The sequence below is a fragment of the Ranitomeya imitator genome, chromosome 3, assembly GCF_032444005.1.
Source record: "Ranitomeya imitator isolate aRanImi1 chromosome 3, aRanImi1.pri, whole genome shotgun sequence".
Taxonomy (NCBI): Eukaryota; Metazoa; Chordata; class Amphibia; order Anura; family Dendrobatidae; genus Ranitomeya; species Ranitomeya imitator.
Genome location: NC_091284.1, coordinates 579,266,761 through 579,292,047, shown reverse-complemented (window position 1 = coordinate 579,292,047; position 25,287 = coordinate 579,266,761). Strand labels below are relative to the sequence as shown.

The 25,287-nt window shown below is 44.0% G+C and overlaps 1 protein-coding gene across 1 annotated transcript in view; it reads right to left on the bottom strand.

Annotated features, from left to right (window-relative positions):
• SLC15A1 (solute carrier family 15 member 1) overlaps positions 1–25,287 on the bottom strand; it is a 110,602-nt gene that overhangs the window by 26,995 nt on the left and 58,320 nt on the right. Inside the window, exons 17-19 of the mRNA XM_069758001.1 lie at positions 17,730–17,876; positions 7,865–7,911; positions 5,417–5,524 (exon numbers count right to left, since the gene is read on the bottom strand). Coding sequence (XP_069614102.1) covers positions 5,417–5,524; positions 7,865–7,911; positions 17,730–17,876 — 302 coding nt within the window. The remainder of the gene's footprint in view (positions 1–5,416; positions 5,525–7,864; positions 7,912–17,729; positions 17,877–25,287) is intronic.

The window sequence follows — 25,287 nt, the reverse complement described above, 5'->3', positions numbered from 1 at the left end:
GCCCTTTCACAGCCTGGAGGTGTGTTTGGGGTCATTGTCCTGTTGAAAAATAAATGATGGTCCAACTAAACGCAAACCGGATGGAATAGAATGCCGCTGCAAGATGCTGTTGTAGCCATGGTGGTTCAGTATGCCTTCAATTTTGAATAAATCCCCAACAGTGTCACCAGCAAAGCACCCCCACACCATCACACCTCCTCCTCCATGCTTTACGGTGGGAACCAGGCATGTAGAGTCCATCTGTTCACCTTTTCTGCATCGCACAAAGACACAGTGGTTAGAACCAAAGATCTCAAATTTGGACTCATCAGACCAAAGCACAGATTTCCACTGGTCTAATGTCCATTCCTTGTGTTCTTTAGCCCAAAGAAGTCTCTTCTGCTTGTTGCCTGTCCTTAGCAGTGGTCTCCTAGCAGCTATTTTACCATGAAGGCCTGCTGCACAAAGTCTCCTCTTAACAGTTGTTGTAGAGATGTGTCTACTTCTAGAACTCTGTGTGGCATTGACCTGGTCTCTAATCTGAGCTGCTGTTAACCTGCGATTTCTGAGGCTGATGTCTCAGATAAACATATCTTCAGAAGCAGAGGTGACTCTTGGTCTTGCTTTCCTGGGGCGGTCCTCATGTGAGCCAGTTTCTTTGTAGCGTTTGATGTTTTTGCCACTGCTCTTGGGGACACTTTCAAAGTTTGCCCAATTTTTCAGACTGTCTGACCTTCTTTTCTAAAAGTAATGATGGCCACTCGTTTTTCTTTACTTAGCTGCTTTTTTCTTGCCATATTACAAATTCTAACATTCTATTCAGTAGGACTATCAGCTGTGTATCCACCAGACTTCTGCACAACACAACTGATGGTCCCAACCCCATTTATAAGGCAAGAAATCCCACTTATTAAACCTGACAGGGCACACCTGTGAAGTGAAAACCATTCCCGGTGACTACCTAGGTGACTACCTATTGAAGCTCATCAAGAGAATTCCAAGAGTGTGCAAAGCAGTCATCAAAGCAAAAGGTGGCTACTTTGAAGAACCTAGAATATAAGACATATTTTCAGTTGTTTCACACTTTTAGGTTAAGTATATAATTCCACATGTGTTAATTCATAGTTTTGATGCCTTCAGTGTGAATGTACAATTTTCATAGTCATGAAAATACAGAAAAATCTTTAAATGAGGTGTGTCCAAACTTATGGTCTGTACTGTATATCTAAAAGTGCTTCTCAAAAAATAAGAATATCGTCAAAAAGTTAATTTATTTCAGTTCTTCAATACAAAAAATGAAACTCATATTATATAGATTCATTACAAACAGAGTGATCTATTTCAAGTGTTTATTTCTGTTTATGTTGATGATTATGGCTTACAGACAATGAAAACTCAAAAGTCATTATCTCCGTAAATTAGAATAATTAGCAAAAAACACCTGCAAAGGCTTCCTAAGCATCTAAAAATGCCTTTAGGCTAGTTTCCCACTAGCGTTTGGAGGAGCTGCGGAGGGCTGCGGACTTCCTCCGTGAAGCCCCGCCCTCAGCCTCTAGCTCCGCCTACTTCTGCTTGCGGCCGGCCTGCGTACCTATCATTAACATTAGGTACACGGGTCGTGCCGCTGTATGCGGATGCTTCTGCATGCGTCATTTTGACGATGTGGAGAAAAAAAAATTGCTACAAGCTGCGTTCTACGCTGGTCGCTGCATCGTCAAAACGACGCATGTGGAAGCATCCGCATACAGCGGCACGACCTGCGAACCTAATGTTAAAGATAGGTACGCAGGCCGCATGCCAGCTGCATGTAGAAGTAGGCAGAGCTAGCGGCAGAGGTGTGTCCGAGGGCGGGGCTTCACGGAGGAAGTCCGCAGCTGTCGTCAACACTAATGTGAAACCGGCCTAAGTCTGTTTCAGTAGGCTCCACAATCATGGGGAAGACTGCTGACTTGACAGATGTCCAGAAGCCAGTCACTGACACACTCCACAAGGAGGGTAAGCCACAAAAGGTCATTGCTAAAGAAGCTGGCTGTTCACAGAGTGCTGTATCCAAGCATATTAATGGATATGGTGTGAGTGGAGTTATAGAGATCTACATTCAGAGAACTGGTAGATCAGCAGCATATAAAGCTGATTTTATTAAAACTGCAGCAGGCAGCCATTCTAAGTGATACATCACTAGAATCAGGATTTCTGCCCCTACATCATACTTCTCTCAGATAGGGTTGCAAAAATCTGGGGAAAGATTCCCTTTAAGTCATTGGAGAGAAACATTTCTATAAATTCTTAGGGCCTGATACATCAAGACCATAATTATTCATGCCAGTATTGATGAGAAGAGGGGCTGGAATCAGATGCTCGAGATTTATGAAGTGGCATACACATAATTCATCTTGAATTTGGCAATCAGCATTCGACATGCCTTAGTCCCTACCCAGCTCTGCCCACTTTGTTGTAGCTGGGCAGCCGCCAGTTGCGCCAAAATTATGAGACTTTCCAAAGCTTTTTACACTGGAGAAAAACCTTTGATGAATGGGACTCTTAGTTATTTTTTCCCCAGCACAGCAAATGGAGAGCCAGATACTTGACCGAAATGGCAGGATGAAATTAGGCATATAGCTTCCACTTGGAATGGAAATTAAAACTAGTAATAATCAGGGACGATCATTACAGACTAAGGCCGGCTTCACACTTGCGAGTTTTACGGACGTAAGAGCGCAGAAACTACGTCCGTAAAACTCGCAAAAAATACGGCACAATTATTCTCTATGCCTCTGCTCCTATCTGCCGTATTTTACTGATCAGTATTATACGGCTTTCTACGGCCGTACAAAATCGCAGCATGCTGCGTTTGTCACCGTACTGCGCAAGAAATACGCCAATGAAAGTCTATGGAAGCGTGAAAAATACGGATTACACACGGACAAGCAGTGTGACTTGCGAGAAATACGCAGCGCTGTTAGAGAGAAAAGCCGGCAATTCAGTGCGGTGTACAGTAAAATCACACTGACAGCTTACAGTAGAATAGGTAGAATAAATGTGTACACATAGAATAGGTATATATATATATATATATGTCAGTGAGACACATATATGTATATATATTAATATTTTTTCCAGCGCTATACAGCTTGAAAGCCGGTAATTCAATTACCGGCTTTTTCCTTCTCCTTCCTAAAACCCGACATGATTTGAGACATGGTTTACATACAGTAAACCATGTCTTCTCTCCATTTTTTTTGCAGATTCCACACTACTAATGTCAGTAGAGTGTATCTGCAAAATTTGGCCGTTCTAGCTCTTAAAATAAAGGGTTAAATGGCGGAAAAAATTGGCGTGGGCTCCCGCGCAATTTTCTCCGCCAGAGTAGTAAAGCCAGTGACTGAGGGCAGATATTAATAGCCTGGAGAGGGTCCACGGTTATTGGCCCCCCCCTGGCTAAAAACATCTGCCCCCAGCCACCCCAGAAAAGGCACATCTGGAAGATGCGCCTATTCTGGCACTTGGCCACTCTCTTCCCATTCCCGTGTAGCGGTGGGATATGGGGTAATGAAGGGTTAATGCCACCTTGCTATTGTAAGGTGACATTAAGCCTAATTAATAATGGAGAGGCGTCAATTATGACACCTATCCATTATTAATCCAATTGTAGTAAAGGGTTAAATAAAACACAAACACATTATTTAAAATTATTTTAATGAAATAAAAACAATGGTTGTTTGAGTATTTTATTCTACGCCCAATCCAGTCACTGAAGACCCTCGTTCTGTGAAAGAAATAACATAATAAACCAACAATATACTTACCCTCCGCAGATCTGTAACGTCCAACGATGTAAATCCTTCTGAAGGGGTTAAAACATTTTGCAGCAAGGAGCTTTGCTAATGCAATGCTACTCCTCGCTGCAAAACCCCGGGGAATGAGTCTAAATATAGATCAATGAGCTATATTTAGCTTCATTTGCGGTGAGGCGCCCTCTGCTGGATGTTCATAGATCGTGGGAAATTACCTAGAAAGCCTGGGAGCTTTCTAGGTAATTTCCCACGATCTATGAACATCCAGCAGAGGGCGCCTCACCGCAAATGAAGCTAAATATAGCTCATTGATCTATATTTAGACTCATTCCCCGGGGTTTTGCAGCGAGGAGTAGCATTGCATTAGCAAAGCTCCTTGCTGCAAAATGTTTTAACCCCTTCAGAAGGATTTACATCGTTGGACGTTACAGATCTGCGGAGGGTAAGTATATTGTTGGTTTATTATGTTTTTTCTTTCACAGAACGAGGGTCTTCAGTGACTGGATTGGGCGTAGAATAAAATACTCAAACAACCATTGTTTTTATTTCATTAAAATAATTTTAAATAATGTGTTTGTGTTTTATTTAACCCTTTACTACAATTGGATTAATAATGGATAGGTGTCATAATTGACGCCTCTCCATTATTAATTAGGCTTAATGTCACCTTACAATAGCAAGGTGGCATTAACCCTTCATTACCCCATATCCCACCGCTACACGGGAATGGGAAGAGAGTGGCCAAGTGCCAGAATAGGCGCATCTTCCAGATGTGCCTTTTCTGGGGTGGCTGGGGCAGATATTTTTAGCCAGGGGGGGCCAATAACCGTGGACCCTCTCCAGGCTATTAATATCTGCCCTCAGTCACTGGCTTTACTACTCTGGCGGAGAAAATTGCGCGGGAGCCCACGCCAATTTTTTCCGCCATTTAACCCTTTATTTTAAGAGCTAGAACGGCCAAATTTTGCAGATACACTCTACTGACATTAGTAGTGTGGAATCTGCAAAAAAAATGGAGAGAAGACATGGTTTACTGTATGTAAACCATGTCTCAAATCATGTCGGGTTTTAGGAAGGAGAAGGAAAAAGCCGGTAATTGAATTACCGGCTTTCAAGCTGTATAGCGCTGGAAAAAATATTAATATATATACATATATGTGTCTACCGACATATATATATATATATATATATATATATATATATATATATATATATATATATATATATATATATATTTTTTTTTTTTTCTTTTTGGGACACATGGATCACTTCTATAGCGGTATGTTGGTTTTGCAAGCCTGCGAGAAAACCACGCAGTACGGATGCCATACGGATTACATACGGAGGATGCCATGCGCAAAAAACGCTGGCACACCCTGCCTACGGAGGAGCTACGGACCACTATTTTCGGGACATTTCAGCGTATTACGGCCGTAATATACGGACCGTATTTTCATACGCTGAGTGTGAAGCCGGCCTAAGACTAAACCGCTATTCCGTATGGATAGAAATTTAACCAACAAATCATTACTTCACTTGGTCACCAGACTATCACTGGTCTCTATACCCCAAGGAATAACCTGTACTCATCCTACCAGTATAAGCATCCTTTCAATGTAAGGTAAAATAAGGAAAACACTTACGCTCCCAAGGACTGCATGGTATAATTTGAGAAGCTGAATGGCTGAATGTCCCCAACAGTGTCTTTATTCACCATTACCATTATAGGTTCCGTTAGACCATTGATAAATCTAAAACAATAAATTATGAAAAAATATTTAAGCATTAGCCTCTGTCTACACACACACAGACACATACAGACACACATACAGACACATACAGACACACACATACATACACACACAGACACACACACTTATAGACACACACTTATAGACACACACAAACACACACACACTCATACAGACACACAAACAGACACACAAACACACAGACACACAAACATATACAGACACACACACATACAGACACACACACTTATAGACACACACACTTAGACACACGCACACACATATAGACACACACACTCATACAGACACACACACACACAGACACACACACAGACACACACAAACACACACACACACACACGGAAACACACAAACACACACTTATAGACACACATATACAAACACACACACACATATAGACACACACACTGATACAGACACACACATAGACACATACAGACATACACACATACAGACATACACATACAGACACACACATACAGACACATATACACACACATACAGACACACACTTATAGACACACACAAACACACACACACTCATACAGACACATACAGACATACAGACATATACACACATACAGACACACACGCACACATACAGACACACACAGACACACATACAGACACACACAGACACACATAAACAGACAGACACACACAGACACATATACATACACACATACATACAGACACACACACTTATAGACACACACGAACACACTCATACAGACACACACACTCATACAGACACACACACAGACACAAAAACACACATACAGACACACACATAGACACACACACACATACACACTTATAGACACACACAGACACACAGAAAGACACACACAAACACACATACAGACATGCATAAACACACATACAGACACACACATGAGTGTAATTACAACAGGTGCAGGGGTTGCAATCACACCCGGGTCCTGGAGCCTATGGGCCCCTAAAAGTCCCTTTGACATTTAGAAAAATACTATTGCTATTAAAGATTTAAAATATTTTGGGGCCCCGTTGGAGCTTTCACATCTGGGCCCATGAGTTTCAAGTTACGCCACTGGACACACACATACAGACACACACACACAAACACACATACAGACACACACACGTACATACAGACACACACACACACTTATAGACACACACGTACACACACTGATACAGATACACACATACAGACACACACAAGCACACAGACACACACAAACACACATACATACAGACACACACACATACAGACACACACACACACATACAGACACACACACAGACAGACACACACACAAACACACACACACAAGCACACAGACACAGACACACACAAACACACATATACACACAGACACACACATACATACAGACACACACTTATAGACACACACTTATAAACACACACTCATACAGACCCATATACAGACACACACAGACACACACACACATACAGACACACACAAACACACACATACAGACACACACACATACAGACACACACACTTATAGACACACACGTACATACAGACACACACTGATACAGACACACATACAGACACACACACATACAGACCCACACACATACAGACACACAAACAAACACACATACAGACACACACACAAACATACACACAAACACAGACACACAAACACACATATACACACAGACACACACACACATACATACAGACACACACATATAGACACAAACTTATAAACACACACTCATACAGACACATACAGACACACACGCACACATACAGACACACACAGACACACACACATACAGTCACACAAACACACATACAGACATGCACACATAGAGACACACACACTCTTATAGACACACACGTACACACATACAGACACACATTGATACAGACTCACACATACAGACACACACATACAAACACACACACTCACTCATACAGACACACACATAGACACACACTTATAGACACACACACAAACATACAGATACACACACTTATAGACACACACGCACACACACAGACACACTCATACAAACACACACATACAGACACACAAGCACACAGACTCACACACATACATACAGACACACACACTTATAGACACACACACATACAGACACACACACATGCAGATATACACGCACACATACAGACACACACAGGCTCAGAACATATTTATCATTATTCAGTTTGGAATTACGGTACATTACAAAATTGTCATCAGTACCACTTGATCCAGGAAAAGGAACTGGATTGTGTAATTTGGTAACTAATAGATGTGAAGAAAGTGCAGCGAGGAATCATGGTTGAAAAAACCCACCTGATGGCATTGCTTCCTTGTTCTGGTTTCTTGGTTATATCTTCACTCTAAAAATAACACATTTGTTCACTGTTTTCATGTTATAAATACATAGAGCAATTTAATAGCCAGATTATAAAAGAATTAAATTACAGATAAAATGCACTGATTCACACTCATTAGGATATAATGGAAACCACCACCATGATGCACCAGATATGTTGTACCCCAGATCTATTCACCACCTGACTGAAAGAACTTCTTAAGGCTTATTTAGATAAGCGTATTAAATGTCCCTAGGCCAAACCGGTATCATACGGACAGTGTAGTGACCAGTGCTAGTCTGTGCTAGTTCACATGAACATTTTAACACCTGGACCGATGGTTTGCATGTAACAAATTGCAGTATGCACTACTGCAATCCGGATCAGGCTCGCCCATTATAAAGTGCTCAAAAAAAGCATCAAATATGGATTACCATCTGTTTTATGGATCAGTAAATGTAACATCCTATTTTCACAAACTGGAAATTCAGATATTTTAGGCTACAGAGAGCTCCTGGGCTTTTCAGCCTTTGTTATCAGCAATGCCACTCACTATCAACATTTAGAGGCTAAGGGTACCGTCACACAGTGCCATTTTGATCGCTACGACGTACGATTCGTGACGTTCCAGCGATATCCATACGATATCGCTGTGTCTGACACGCAGCAGCGATCAGGGATCCTGCTGAGAATCGTACGTCGTAGCAGATCGTTTGGAACATTCTTTCGTCGCTGGATCTCCCGCTGTCATCGCTAGATCGGTGTGTGTGACACCGATCTAGCGATGCGTTCGCTTGTAACCAGGGTAAACATCGGGTTACTAAGCGCAGGGCCGCGCTTAGTAACCCGATGTTTACCCTGGTTACCAGCGTAAATGTAAAACACAAGCAAACAGTACATACTTACATTCCGGTGTCCGTCAGGTCCCTTGCTGTCTGCTTCCCGCACTCACTGACTGCCGGCCGTAAAGTGAAAGCAGAGCACAGCTGTGACGTCACCGCTGTGCTCTGCTTTACGGCCGGCAGTCAGTGAGTGCGGGAAGCAGACGTCAAGGGACAGACACCGGAATGTAAGTATGTAGTGTTTGGTTTTTTTTACGCTGGTAACCAGGGTAAACATCGGGTTACTAAGCGCGGCCCTGCGCTTAGTAACCCGATGTTTACCCTGGTTACCCGGGGACCTCGGCATCGTTGGTCGCTGGAGAGCTGTCTGTGTGACAGCTCCCCAGCGACCACACTACGACTTACCAACGATCACGGCCAGGTCATATCGCTGGTCGTGATCGTTGGTAAATCGTATAGTGTGACGGTACCCTTAGGTTATGCTCAAACGTTCAAACATTGCATTTTTGCTATGTTTTTTTTTTTTCATGCAAATTTTAAGCTGCGTTTTACAGTACCAGCAAAGGCTATTAAATTTCAGAAACCTGATGCTTGCACATTTTTTTTTTTCTTGACTGATTTGGAAAACTGCTGTGTTTTTGTAAAGTGCAGTAACTTCTTTCAGCGTTTTATTTCACCCATAGAAAGCAATGAGTAAGTGCAAAAACGCAGGTATCAGGTTTTGCTGCGTTTTTGGTGCAAAAATTTAAGCAAGTTGCATCATGTTTTTTGGGGGCACTAAACTTTATCAGCATGTAAAAGAGATAATAAAACGCAGCAAAAACCTGCTTTTTCTAGCTGCCAAGAGAGGTTTTGCCTGCAGAAAGAAATACTGCAAAAGCACAACATGTGAACATAGCCTTATTGTTCTTGTATAGGAGAAGCCTGAACTTTGGGATAATAGACTGATCGCTTACAGTGACAGAAACGAGAAGGAAGCCATGTGGGAGGCGATGTGGAAGATGCTCAACTCTGGGTATGAGAAGGCGACACCTTCCGAAAAATATTGATGTGTAAGCATAGTCAGACATGTGCTACCATAAATTTTATTATGTTGGCCCTCATGTATGCTTATGTTCAATGTCCCCAATGCCACCTTATGTCCCATAATTATATGCATATATACTGTTTAATGGTCCCACATTTGTGCCACTTTATGGCACATGACTAGATGTATGCACTGTTTAATGACCCCATGGTTACATCCATAACTACATGTATATGCTATCTAATGGCCACATGGTGCCTTATGTCCCTAATTTTTTTTTTAAAGATGATAATGTTACCAAGAGGTATCAGGTGGAAAATGCAGAAGTGGTGGAGTTTCATTTGTGACTCGTTTCCTCCGTTTGTTTCCCTCCATTAGTAGTGAGACTAGTATATTGCTGCCCTACTCACTAGTTAGAGCTAGCTCAGGGCCAGTCAAACCTTAAGTGGGTGACGGCACATGGGGGGAAGGACCCACCTAGGGACAATAGAGAGCACGAAGTGTAGTCTCAGGTGAGTGTTTAGGGGTATCCCTTCTCCCATTTCCCTATCGTCAGGGCACACTTCACCTTCTTTACCTTGTTTGTGCCGCATGTCAGTCATTTCCTTGCTCTGGCATGACATTCAGGCCTTTATGTGGCAGTAGCCAATCCATGTTTACAAAGAGGCAGGATAGGTCTACCGGCATAATATATGCTAGTCTTAAAGAACGGGTTTGCTAGAGTACCATGTGGCGTGCACCTCTAAATGAAATTGGCGTGTCCCTTAACTAGCATGTGCTGCTGCCAAAAATGTACTATTGTCAAGGACTGGAGTACATTTCTGGAGGAAATGATGCCACTAAAGTGGTGCACCTTTTCATGAATTTGACTGCTTGGCATAGCCATGCCCAATCCTGCTCATACTCAGCCCATATCAGTGTAGCTAGACAGGACTAGCATGAAAACACCAAAAGTCGCTAAAATATTAGCTTATTAAGGTTTCCTATGCCAAAATTCTGGCACAAACACCTTCATGAATCAGCCTTAATCTTTTTTACAGTAACGTGTACATTTGTGGACAAAATTAGGTTGTGTAAATTTTATTTGTGTCTTAGAGAAAAAATTATAATCCATAAAGAGGTCTCCACAGAGGGGACATATGATGCACACATTGAACATATGGGATCAACTGTGGCTGGGAAAGAGAGAAACTACTTATAACAGGAGAAGTGTTATGACCTGGTGGTCAGGACAATAATGGACCTGGTGGTTAAGAGCACACGGAATGACCTGATAGTTACTGATAATAAGGACGAGCTCTGGGACGTGGGAACTCTGCTGACCGCAATCCCTAAACCTATCAAACACACTAGAAATAGCCGTGGATTGCGCCTAACGCTCCCTATGCAACTCGGCACAGCCTAAGAAACTAGCTAGCCCTGAAGATAGAAAAATAAAGCCTACCTTGCCTCAGAGAAATTCCCCAAAGGAAAAGGCAGCCCCCCACATATAATGACTGTGAGTAAAGATGAAAATACAAACACAGAGATGAAATAGATTTAGCAAAGTGAGGCCCGACTTACTGAACAGACCGAGGATAGGAAAGGTTACTTTGCGGTCAGCACAAAAACCTACAAAAAGACCACGCAGAGGGCGCAAAAAGACCCTCCGCACCGACTCACGGTGCGGAGGCGCTCCCTCTGCGTCCCAGAGCTTCCAGCAAGCAAGACAACAAATTAAATAGCAAGCTGGACAGAAAAATAGCAAACCAAAGAAATACAAGCTGGAACTTAGCTTCTGATGGGAAGACAGGTCACAAGAACGATCCAGGAGTGAACAGACCAATACTGGAACATTGACAGGTGGCATGGAGCAAAGATCTAAGTGGAGTTAAATAGAGCAGCAGCTAACGAATTAACCTCGTCACCTGTGAAACTCAGAAACACCCACCAGAGGAAGTCCATGGACAGAACCAGCCGAAGTACCATTCATGACCACAGGAGGGAGCCCGACAACAGAATTCACAACAGAGAAGTGAGAGAGAGAGAGAGAGAGAGCTGACACCCTGCAGTGGCCAGGTAATTACAGCAGGGAGATTTGCTGAAAAGATGCCAAGGCTCACATTCTTTTATGCAGAGGTGAGGAAGTACGCTTCCACACCAAAAAGCTTCCACTGATCAAAGAATCTTTCTGACACACTTCTCAGCCAGCGGTCAATGATGAATATTGGGGTCTACATCGATCCTACATTTATGGGAGATGTATTTTCGGTGTCATAGCAAAAGGTACAAACATAATGCATTCACTCACATCACTGTAAGGCTATTCTAACCCCTCCAACTTAATTTGATGGATGATGCTATCAAGGCTATATTTCATCCCTATATAAGGGTAAAAGCGTGATTAGAAACATGATGACAATATCTACACCCTGGGATCTCAAGGGGAAAAGATATCCTGTAAGCTTTGGATCTTATAAAATTCTGAAAAACCCAGTACATCCCACTACCAGCCCCCACATGTGGGCGTAATTTTGATCTAATAAAAAGCAGAAATTGGGTTTGGCCATTTGTCATCCTGAAAAGAACAGCTTGATGTGGGTTCTCTCCATTTTCCTAAGGAGTACCTCTCTCCACTGAGGCTTTAGCCATTTCCGTGACATCAGGTTTAGTAATTTTCCTTCGTTATTCCTTTTTAATATCATCTTTGTATATTTTTTATAAACGCTGCCTACTTTTTTGGATTAAATATATAAAATTGAATACCTTTGTTCCTCTTACTCTGTAAACCGTACCTCTGAAGCCATACGCTACCTGTAACGAGTGTCCAGTTGGCAGGTATAAACAATTGGTGGCATCAGTGGTGGTGGCTAGTGGTTCCTTTTTGTTATTTTGGAGTTGGCAGTGAACATCTCTGGGTATAGATACACACACACACACACACACATATATATATATATATATATATATATATATATATATATATATATATATATATATATATATATATATATATATATATACTGTATATATTCCATGTGTTAGAATTGGAGGTGTGTATACCATATGCTCACTGGGAGTATCCTAATAACAAACCTAGTAGTGGAAACAACTGATGACTCATCCATCACTAGTCAGTCAATTGAGCAATTGCCCTGACTGTTGGAGGCAGAGGTGATCTCTCTGGTGTCAACTGTGACAAAGTGGTAACAGTGAACTGTGACCCCCTCCCTGGCTGTTATTCTTGGTTGGACAAATTGGTTACAGTGGTGGGATCTGCATCACCCTCAGGTCTGTTATCCTTGACAATGTGGCAAATGTTGCTGAAGGAGAAAATTGTGAGCCAAAATGCTTTAGCTTCATTATTTTTCTTTAAAAAATTTACCGTAATTGTGTTCTTTCTTATCCTTACCTATGGCTGCAAAGTGTTTATACAAAATTATTAACTTTTCTCTTGTAGATAGGATAATAACTTATTTCTTGCTGTGTGTCAGACTACTACCAGTGATCAGTAAAGGGATATCCTTATGTTATTAAATTGCTTTTATCAGCTAGTCAGCATGAAAATAAGCAAGTTTGATATTGACTTGCTTTATATATCTGATGTCATTCTCCTGCTCTGAGAGCTTTTATCTGTGACCCTAAGTTACCTCTCAAGGACAAGCAGTGAGATAGGACAGTCAAGGATTCTGAGGTCAGAAGCCAGGAGGGTACGTCATAAGCAAAAAAAATACAAAGGGTAGTCAGGAAATGTTCATAGCAGGAGATAACGGATCAGAGCAGAATAGGTTAAACAGACGGCTGGTCAAAATGAGATCCAAGGTCAGGAAAACGAAAGATCAACAAACAGAACACAAGGCACAGAGAGATCAAACCACACAGTAGCTGAATGTACATCTGGCAGAGGTCTTGGAGAAACAGCCCAGTTAATTAGCCTGGCAATCACCTGGGACTTTGAATATCTGAAGACAGCCAGTCTCAGATTGAGTGGCTGAGCTGTCAATCAACACACCGAAAGCTCAGCACAACTGCAATAGACTGGATAACTGAGCTGTCAAAGTACTGACAGCTTCAGCATGCTCCTGTACCAGATTGGAAGGCTGAGCTGTCAGTAACTGCATCCCAGACACACTGAGGGTGGAACTGTGAGATTATCTTACATAGTGTACAGCTTGTTTCCTTAGAGCTGGCCATGAGTGCCTGCCCAGACCCAGGAAGAGTGTGAAGTAGCAGGAGATGGGTCAACTCTTAACATTCCAATCAGCTCTATTGATTTCTATGCAACAGTTAGCAGCTCATTGCCCTCACCCCTGCATCTCAACTTATGACAGGGTTCGTCTCGGTCCTGTAGAATCAGAAACTTACTACCGCAGCATCAACAGTTTTCAGGGCAGTTCCCTAATCACAGCTCTGACTATGCCAAGCCGCGTAGTTGTGCAAAGTCGCTGTTATGTCTATATGTAGCTATAGTGATAACAGTGTAAACTCATAACAATTATTGACATACTAATAATCTGTAGTAGCAGATTGAAGCATCTCACTAAAACTGTCACTCAAAGTGGAACTTCATTCCTCAAGCAGCCAGGAACTCAGGAGAGAGTATTATTATTATTATACATTTTTATAGCGCCATTTATTCCATGGCGCTTCACATGTGAAAAGGGGGCAAATATAGACAAATACAATTAGACATGAGCAAAAAAACAAGGCATACAGGTACATAAGGAGGGAGGACCCTGCCCGCGAGGGCTCGCAGTCTGGAGGGGATGGGTGAGGATACACTAGGAGAGGGTAGAGCTGGTTGTGCGGCGGTTCAGTAGGTTGAGAATCACTGCATAAATTAACACAGTCCAAAAAAGAATAGGCAAAAACATCTATTCCTGATATCTACAAACACAACCTCAATTTATGTACAGAGGCATGATGATAAATTGCAACAAAGTTGCAAAGAAGAAGGGGGCATAGATGAAGCATAACGTGAAACGGCGCTGTCGGGGTGAGAGCACGAGGCAGCAGGGACCCTTTTGCACTCAGGACTTTACAGGTATTGTACTATTTATAACACTATGAGCTTAACACTAGATTTTCATCAGCACTCATTGCATTCATCATGATCAGGCACAAGCAGATGCAAAGTTTATGGTGATCACTAATATTTGCATCATGCACTATGCACTTTATTTGCAATTTATTGATTAGAATTTGCTCCATATTTTCTTTGCATGGTTGGTCCTTTTCCTTATTTTTGTTAGTGCAATTTCTTCTGTGCAGATTATCATTTTATGTCCCGATGCTCCTGCACTCCTCGTATGTTCCCAAGCTTGATTTCATTTGGATTTCATTATTTTATTTTTGTCAACAATAAAAATTGGATTTTTTTTTTACTACATAAAACTTTGTTGCAATTTATTGTCATGCTTCTGTATGTAAATTGAGGTTGTGTTTGAGGATCACTGCAGGCTGTAGGCTTGTCGGAAGAGGTGAGTCTTCAGGTTTTGGTTTGAAGGTTTCTATGGTAGGCGAGAGTCTGATGTGTTGTGGTAGAGAATTCCAGAGTATGGGGAAAGCACGGGAGAAATCTTGGATGCGGTTGTGGGAAGAAGAGATGAGAGGGGAGTAGAGAAGGAAATCTTAAGAGGATCGGAGGTTGTGTGTAGGTAAGTACCGGGAGACCATGTCACAGATGTATGGAGGAGACAGGTTGTGGATGGCTTTGTATGTCATTGTAGGGGTTTTGAACTGGAGTCTCTGGGCAATAGGAAGCCAGTGAAGGGCTTGGCATAGGGGAGAGACTGGGGAATAGCGGGGATACAGGTAGATTAGTTGGGCAGCAGAGTGTAGGATGAATTGGAGTGGTGCCAGAGTGCTAGAGAGGAGGCCAGAGAGTAGGAGGTTGCAGTAGTCAAGGCGGGAGATGATAAGTAAGAAGACTTCAGAGATATGAGCTGCTAAAGAGACAACTTGTGAATACCTCTTTAAGTTATCCAATATCTTAGGATAGGGTAATACTTAAAACTTTGTACAAAGCCTTTAAATATTTAAAACTTGCATGTTTTAAGAACATTTGAAATATTACTAGCTGTGATCACGGACATTTAATATAGTGATGGCACGTCATATGTCATACATTGATTGCATCCATACTTCATGAACATATTTTAACCGATTTTTAGAGTCAAAATGCGAAAATGTTATTTTTAAAAACACTGATGTCAAAATTTGACATACGGATGGCATACAAGATGTTAAAAAAAAGTGCAGAGTATCGCGTGGTGCTCGATTACTTGGATTCCCCTAAGGAGAGAGACAGCGTGAAAGGCTAGAATGATACCACCGATTTTCTCTCATCTGGGAAAATCAGTTTAATCAGAGTCTGATCATATTGTTACCCAATTTTCTCGAATGTGGGCAATTTCCGTGATCCAAGTGCGGTCCGAAGTTTTCCATGGACTCATAGACATGAGTGACCAAGTGCCTTTCGATAGGAGGCAAATGGTGCATGCTGAAATCTTTTTCCTCGGACCGAATCGATCCCAGAAAAAAAATGGTTGGTTCGTTGCCACATTACATAACATGGGGACAAATGCTATCCATCAAACTGATAGACAACATTCGTCCAATTATTATGGTTGTGTGCACAAGCCCATATAAAAAGGCATTTGCAGTGGAATAGGTTCACACTAACTTCTTTTCGATCTGAGTGATGTTCCTGACAAAACTGACAGCATATGAACCAATGCTATTCAATTGAGCTGTTCACATGCGTGTTTTTTTCACTGACAAATCTGCATGTGAAGAAACAAAATCGCAACCTGTACTAGTTTCTTCAATATGATGACTCGCCCTTTGAAATCTATGGGAGGGCGGGAGAAAAGATCCCATACAGAACATTGATATAGTATCTGTATTAGGCAGGTTTCACACGTCAGTGTCTCCGGTACGTGTACTGAGAGTTTTCTCACGCATCGGAGACACTGACACATGTAGACCCATTCAAATGAATGGGTCTATGCACATGCCTGCATGTCTTCATGGACCGTGTGTCTGTGTTGAAAACACGTAGACGTGTCCGTTTTTCTCCGGCAGCACGGTCCGCAAAGCATCCCGCACATGTGCACACGGAGAACAGTGTGCACTCTCCTCCGTGTGCACGTACCGCGGTAGGAGAGACAGCGCTACAGTAAGCGCGGTCCCCTGTGTGTGGTGCTGAAGCTGGCATGGGTGAGTATTTCTCTTCAACGGGCGCACGGGGGGTGAGGTGGGAGGCAGGAGGTGACCCCAAACTTTAATTTAAACAACAAAAAAAACTTGATCTTTCATCCCTTCTCTCCTGCTAGCGCTGCTTTCAGCCGAGCAGGAGAGAAGGGATGAATGCCGGCTTCAGCACCACACGCAGGGGACAGCGCTTACAGTAGTGCTGTCTCTCTTGCGGCGGTCCGTGTGGTCCTCAGGCGGCACTTGGCAGTACACGGCTGCCGCACGTGTGCCACACTGATGTGCCACGTGAGCACACGGATATTTCCGGTACTGATTTTTCCGGTACCGGAAATATCTGGACGTGTGAGACTGGCTTTATGGATACATTGCAATTCTTTAACATAGGAAATTGTAAATGATCTTATAAATTGTTAATAGGTTCTGCTATAAAAAAAAAAGATTACATACGGATTGCACATAAATAAAAAGTGAGAAAATAAATCATGCAAGTTTTCTGGGTCAAACTCTGTTGATTTTTCGATACGCTCATGTGAACCTGGAATTTTAGGTTACATGCATATGTCATCTCTTTCAGATGGATTTCACATAAAGTGCACCTGAATAAGTGCTTAAAAAATGCTGAAAAGAATGATCAAATGTGCTGCAATGCCAAAACATCTTGCTTTGCATTTGTTCAGTCTTTTTTAACTTATTCGGTTCAAGCTTTGACGTTTGTGAACGAGATACAATATACAATAAATCTTACAAATATCTGTATGACTGATAAGTGTACTCACCCACTCTGTCTGTATGCCATTTTCATTTGTAACAATGTATGTATATCGGTATCCAGCAGAAAAGGCATCAAGTGGAAAATTTTGTGTCTCATTCATATAGTTAAAATCAATGGTGCTCTTAATTGGAACATCCTCATAGGCACTTGCCTAAAAAATAATAAAAAGTCATAAAAATGTTATTTGTCTCAACAAATTGTTCTACATACCTAATGTTATTGTAGTCCGTAACTTTATGTCTAAAATAATGTGTTACATTTATATTTAGAAATCATTCACTATATTCGGTAAGGCGACAATTTCCACATAGTAACAGCTAGTAAGAAACACTTTGCATTGGTTCAGATGTACCAGAATTACAGTGTTCATTTATAAGGAGAGGTCATCAGAAGAGGCTGATGGTAACGAGATAAGGGGAGGAACAAAGAAGAACTGGCAATGGAGGGCCAGCCTGTGTGAGTGGTAAGGAGAAAGGGGAGGAACATAGAAGAACTGACAATGGAGGGCCAGAAGGGGTGAGTGGTAACAAGATAAGGGGAGGAACAAAGAAGAACTGGCAATGGAGGGCCACAGTGGGTGAGTGGTGACTAGATAAGTGGAGGAACAAAGAACTGACAATGGAGGGCCAGAGCCAGTGAGTGGTAAAGAGATAAGTGGAGGAACAAAGAAGAACTGGCAATGGAGGGCCAGAGCAGGTGAGTATATTGACGTTTTATTTTTATTTTAAGCTCCAAGAATAGTTTTTCTCTATTTTTTTGTATTTAGCTAGACTTTCAGATTTTGCTTCAGATCTGTGAGCAAGCCAGAATAAGATTTACAATATTTTGGTTTTCTTGCAGATTTTGACTCCCTTATTGAACTTAGTAGGGAAAACTCAGAACCAGTTTGCCTTTTCTTTGAGCTGGACATTACATTTATATGGTTCCCCATGGCTGCGTGTCTACTAGCCGGGTTCAGTCCTTCTCAGCCCTTAGCCACATGCATGTCACTTGATAAATGCTAAGGTTTTAATATTTGAGGTTAGGACCGTAATGATTACGGCCAACGTGAAGTGGTGAGATAGCTTCTACATTTTGTTTTACCAGAATTATGTTAACTAAGCACCCTTTGTTATTTTCATTCACTATTGCTGTTTATTTACAGCAGAGTATTTGCTTATTATGTTTTTATTTTGGGTTTTGTCTGTTTAGTGGTCAGTGTGAACATGCACTTACAAGCTGCATGCACACCAATTCATTCCAGTATAACGTTGGGGGTTTCTTGCTATGTAAGGACCTGCAAATGAGCACTCTAAAAAACCTGGAGTGGGTGATAATCCAGAAGTGGTGACGTGTTTCTATTATACTTTTCCTCTGGTTGTTCCTCTCCTGGTTTTTACTTAAGGTACCGTCACACTCAGCGACGCTGCAGCGATATAGACAACGAGCCGATCGCTGCAGCGTCGCTGTTTAGGTCGCTGTAGAGACGTCAAACACAGCAGCTGCAGAATGATGCAGGAGCGATCCAGTGACGTAACGGCGACTCACTTATCATTGTAGCTCGTTGTTAGCTCCATGTAAAACATTGCTGGCATCGTTGCTTTTGCTGTCAAACATGATGATACACGCCAACCTGACGACCAAATAAAGTTCTGGATTTCTAGCTCCGACCAGCGATATCACAGCGGGATCCAGATCGCTGCTGCGTGTCAAACACAACGAGGTCGCTATCCAGGACGCTGCAACGTCACGGATCGTTGTCGTTCTCGTAAAGTTGCTGAGTGTGAAGGTACCTTTAGGCCACGTTCACACTCTCAATATTTGGTCAGTTTTTTACCTCAGTATTTGTAAATAAAAACCAGGAGTGGAACAACCAGAGGAAAAGTATAATAGAAACACGTCACCACTTCTGGATTATCACCCACTCCAGGTTTTGGTTTACAAATACTGATGAAAAATACTAACCAAATACTGAATGTGTCAACGTGGCATAATACAAGTATACTGAAAGACCAATCTATTATAATCCATTATAAGATGCAATTCACACTTGCTGGTTTTTACAATTCTTTGCAAAATAGCATCAAAAGACATGTGTCTATGACAAGATTAAACACTTTGCAGTAGATTTGATAACTGTTCCAATATACGGTATTTTTCGGATTATAAGGCGCACTTTTTTTCTCCAAATTTGGGGGGGAAATGGGGGTGCATCTTATAATGTGGATATACCTTACTGGCCTCGGTGGAGCAGGGTCCCAGGGTGACTGCTGGAGGAGGCAAGAGTGGAGCTTTGCTGCAGGCCGCAGGCTGGGATGAGGGGGTGTTCCAATGTGCTCTGCTGTCCACCTTTCTTGATGGGGGAACGTTCTAGGTGTGGTTGTGTTCCTTGTGGTCGGTGTGTCGCCTGTCCCAATATTGACTATGTCATTTTTTAACTTGGCAAATACGAGAGTTTATGAGATTATGTGGTCTATTTTGCTTTATGCCCTTGTGGACTAATCTATGTGGGGATGACCACTCGCCAATTGAAAGTACGAGTCCGTGAACATGTATTGGGGATTCAGGCGGCGGCCGACCATGACGACATATCCACACTTAGGACATTACCACGACACTTCAAGCTACACCACGGAAGTGATAGTTCTTTACTTCACGTGAGAGGGATTGATATGATTGATTCTGGTATCCGTGGTGGTGGCTTGAGTCAAAAGCTGTCACGGTGTGAAACGAGATGGATTTGGGCATTAGATACGGTTCATCCGAGAGGGCTTAATGAAACAATGAGTTTTGCTCCATTCTTATAGAAATTTAGCCTTTGTTTGATCCACTGATTTTTTGCACATGTTTTTATATTGATTTATTTTTATTTCTTTTATTAGTCATCATCCATCTATTGCATTTCCACCTACGAGTTATCCGATGGAAGTGATTAGGATATGTGCTGCGGCCTATATTGTAGGAATGATCTTGGATTCTATTCAGCAGCACCAACCATCTTGAAATGGAATTATTTCATCTATATATATATATATATATATAATTATAGTATGTTTGGATTAATTATTTAAATGCTAGGATGTATTTTGGATAAGATATCTATAATATAACGCTGGGAGCGTCACTCTGTCCGAAGCCTTTATAGACTGCGCAAACGCCGGCGCAGTCTGGACCCCACAGAGTGACGCTCCCAGGAGATTGCGGTATGCGTAAACACTGAACGCACACCGCGATCTCCACCGGAGAGGCAGGGACGCACCAGGAGGGTAAGTATATATTCACCTGTCCCCCGTTCCAGCGCTGCGTGCGGCTCCGTCTCCCGGGTCCTTGCCTGTGACGTTCACAGTTCAGAGGGCGTGATGACGCGCTTAATGCGCGCCGCCCTCTGACTGAACAGTCACAGCCAGAGGAGCCGGAAGACGGAGCCGCACGCAGCGCTGGATCAGGGCCAGGTGAATATAGCAAGTGTCGGGGGCCTGAGCTAGCGGCGTCTCCGGCACCTGACACCCACAGCGCGCCGGTGTCCCCACCTGCTCAGGCCCCCCAGCACTCGGCGCCCAGCGACGATAGGTGAGTATGGTATTTTTTTTTATATATCGCAGCAGTATACGGGGCATATAATACAATGGAGCATCTTATGGGGCCATCAACCATAATGGAGCAGTGTACGGGGGCATATAATACCATGGAGCATCTTATGGGGCCATCAACCATAATGGAGCAGTGTACGGTGGTATATAATACCATGGAGCATCTTATGGGGCCATCAACCATAATGGAGCAGTGTACGGGGGCATATAATACCATGGAGCATCTTATGGGGCCATCAACCATAATGGAGCAGTGTACGGGGGCATATAATACCATGGAGCATCTTATGGGGCCATCAACCATAATGGAGCAGTGTACGGGGCATATAATACTATGAAGCATCTTATGGGGCCATCAACCATAATGGAGCAGTGTACGGGGGCATATAATACCATGGAGCATCTTATGGGGCCATCAACCATAATGGAGCAGTGTACGGGGGCATATAATACCATGGAGCATGTTATGGGGCCATCAACCATAATGGAGCAGTGTACGGGGCATATAATACCATGGAGCATGTTATGGGGGCCATAAACCTTTATGGAGCAGTGTACGGGGGCATATAATACCATGGAGCATCTTACGGGGGCCATCAACCATAATGGAGCAGTGTACGGCGCATATACTATGGAGCATCTTATGGGGGCCATAAACCTTTATGGAGCAGTGCACGGGGCATATACTATGGAGCATCTTATGGGGACCATAAACCTTTATGGAGCAGCGTATGGGGCATATGGATGGGAGCAGCAAATTACAGAACGGTGGCGCAGGATGGGAGCAGCACATGACAGAATAGGGTAGCACATGACAGAATAGAGCAGCACATGACAGAACAGGGGTGCAGGATGGCAGCAGCACATGACAGAATGGGGGCGCAGGAAGGGAGCAGCACATGACAGGATGGGGGCGCAGGATGGGAGCAGCACATGACAGGATGGGGGCGCAGGATGGGAGCAGCACATGACAAGATGGGGGCGTAGGATGGGTGCAGCACATGTCAGAATGGAGGCGCAGGATGGGTGCAGCACATGTCAGAATGGAGGCGCAGGATGGGAGCAGCACATGTCAGAATGGGAGCGCAGGATGGGGGCGCAGGATGGAGCAGCACATGACAGGATGGGGGCGCAGGATGGGAGCAGCACATGTCAGAATGGGGGCGCAGGATGGAGCAGCACATGACAGGATGGGGGCGCAGGATGGGAGCAGCACATGACAGGATGGGGGCGCAGGATGGGTGCAGCACATGTCAGAATGGGGGCGCAGGATGGGGGCGCAGGATTGGGCAGCACATGACAGGATGGGGGCGCAGGATGGGAGCAGCACATGTCAGAATGGGGGCGCAGGATGGGGGCGCAGGATGAAGCAGCACATGTCAGGATGGGGGCGCAGGATGGGTGCAGCACATGTCAGAATCTAGGCGCAGGATGGGTGCAGCACATGTCAGAATGGAGGCGCAGGATGGGAGCAGCACATGACAGGATGGGGGCACAGGATGGGAGCAGCACATGACAGGATGGGGCGCAGGATGGGAGCAGCACATGACAGGATGGGGGCGCAGGATGGGTGCAGCACATGTCAGAATGGAGGCGCAGGATGGGTGCCATCAACCATAATGGAGCAGTGTACGGGGCATATAATACCATGGAGCATGTTATGGGGGCCATAAACCTTTATGGAGCAGTGTACGGGGGCATATAATACCATGGAGCATCTTATGGGGGCCATCAACCATAATGGAGCAGTGTACGGGGCATATAATACTATGGAGCATGTTATGAGGGCCATAAACCTTTATGAAGCAGTGTACGGCGCATATACTATGGAGCATCTTATGGGGGCCATAAACCTTTATGGAGCAGCGTATGGGGCATATGGATGGGAGCAGCAAATTACAGAACGGTGACGCAGGATGGGAGCAGCACATGACAGAATAGGGCAGCACATGACAGAACGGGGGTGCAGGATGGCAGCAGAACATGACAGAACAGGGGCGCAGGAAGGGAGCAGCACATGACAGGATGGGGGCGCAGGATGGGAGCAGCACATGACAGTATGGGGGCGCAGGATGGTAGCAGCACATGACAGGATGGGGGCGCAGGATGGGTGCAGCACATGTCAGAATGGAGGCGCAGGATGGGTGCAGCACATGTCAGAATGGAGGCGCAGGATGGGAGCAGCACATGTCAGAATGGGGGCGCAGGATGGGGGCGCAGGATGGAGCAGCACGTGACAGGATGGGCGCGCAGGATGGGAGCAGCACATGACAGGATGGGGCGCAGGATGGGTGCAGCACATGTCAGAATGGGGGCGCAGGATGGAGCAGCACATGTCAGAATGGGGGCGCAAGATGGAGCAGCACATGACAGGATGGGGGCGTAGGATGGGAGCAGCATATGACAGGATGGGGGCACAGGATGGGTGCAGCACATGTCAGAATGGGGGCGCAGGATGGGGGCGCAGGATGGAGCAGCACATGACAGGATGGGGGCGCAGGATGGGAGCAGCACATGACAGGATGGGGGCGCAGGATGGGAGCAGCACATGTCAGAATGGGGGCGCAGGATGGGGTCGCAGGATGGAGCAGCACATGACAGGATGGGGGCGCAGGATGGGAGCAGCACATGACATGATGGGGGCGCAGGATGGGTGCAGCACATGTCAGAATGGGGGCGCAGGATGGAGCAGCACATGACAGGATGGGGGCGCAGGATGGGAGCAGCACATGGCAGGATGGGGGCGCAGGATGGAGCAGCACATGACAGGATGGGGCGCAGGATGGGAGCAGCACATGACAGGATGGGGGCGCAGGATGGGTGCAGCACATGTCAGAATCTAGGCGCAGGATGGGTGCAGCACATGTCAGAATGGAGGCGCAGGATGGGAGCAGCACATGTCAGAATGGGGGCGCAGGATGGAGCAGCACATGACAGGATGGGGACACAGGATGGAGCAGCACATGACAGGATGGGGACGCAGGATGGAGCAGCACATGACAAGATGGAGACCATATACCAATATAAATGCTCGCCACCCGGGCGTAGAACGGGTTCAATAGCTAGTATTAAATATTGTAATATATGTGATTGCTAGTTAAATATTATCTCTAATTTGGGTGACTCTCTCCAATTTTAGTGAAGCTGCAAAGTCCGGGAATACTACTAATAGTGTGTTTGATTAAGACTCGGCCGTTGGGACGTTTCCCAATATGGTATTGGTGCTCATATATCTATCATATGCCACCATAGGTATTGACTTAATATGCACCTTTCTATCCAGTTTGTCTGCCGCCGGTACACATGCGTGCTTTGGTTCCCCGGGTGCTGCACGGCTTTCAGCGTCTATTGTTGCTATGGTGATTCCTCTCACCTCACGCTGACGCCGACGCCATCTTGTGTCCGTGGTTGCCGTGGTGATGCATGTGTCATTAGAGGCGGCTCCTGACGCTGAGGTCGAGGACGTCACGTGACTCGGTCACGCATCATGTTAATGAATCGACATTGGAATTAATGGATGGGCGTATCTTTAATCTTATTTGTGCATTATATCACATGAGCACTTTGTGGTTGGTGATTGGTGGATGTTGTCTTTTTAGACTTTCACTTTCCTTTCTTTCATCACCTCTTGAAAAAGGCCATCATGCCGAAATGCGCGTCGAGGTGGTTACACCGCGTGGTTTTTTGACTGAACAGCCTTCACAGGTAACTTTACAAGTGAATAATGTGATTTTGATATTTTTACTATCTTGCAATCTGATGCCTGATGTATAATATGATTAGGCTGTATTAAAATCAATTATATGATGTTTTTGGACTACACTGGTAGTATCTTATTTGATGTGGTATCCATATGATAATCTTTATGTCTTTTTCCATGCGTGTGCACCCTTGCGTTTCCGCATGTGCAATGTGGCTTTGGTCCACTCCCCCTTCTTGCCAGATGTCCTGGAATGTGCAGTAAAGTATTTTCTATTTTTTCTAATATTTTGT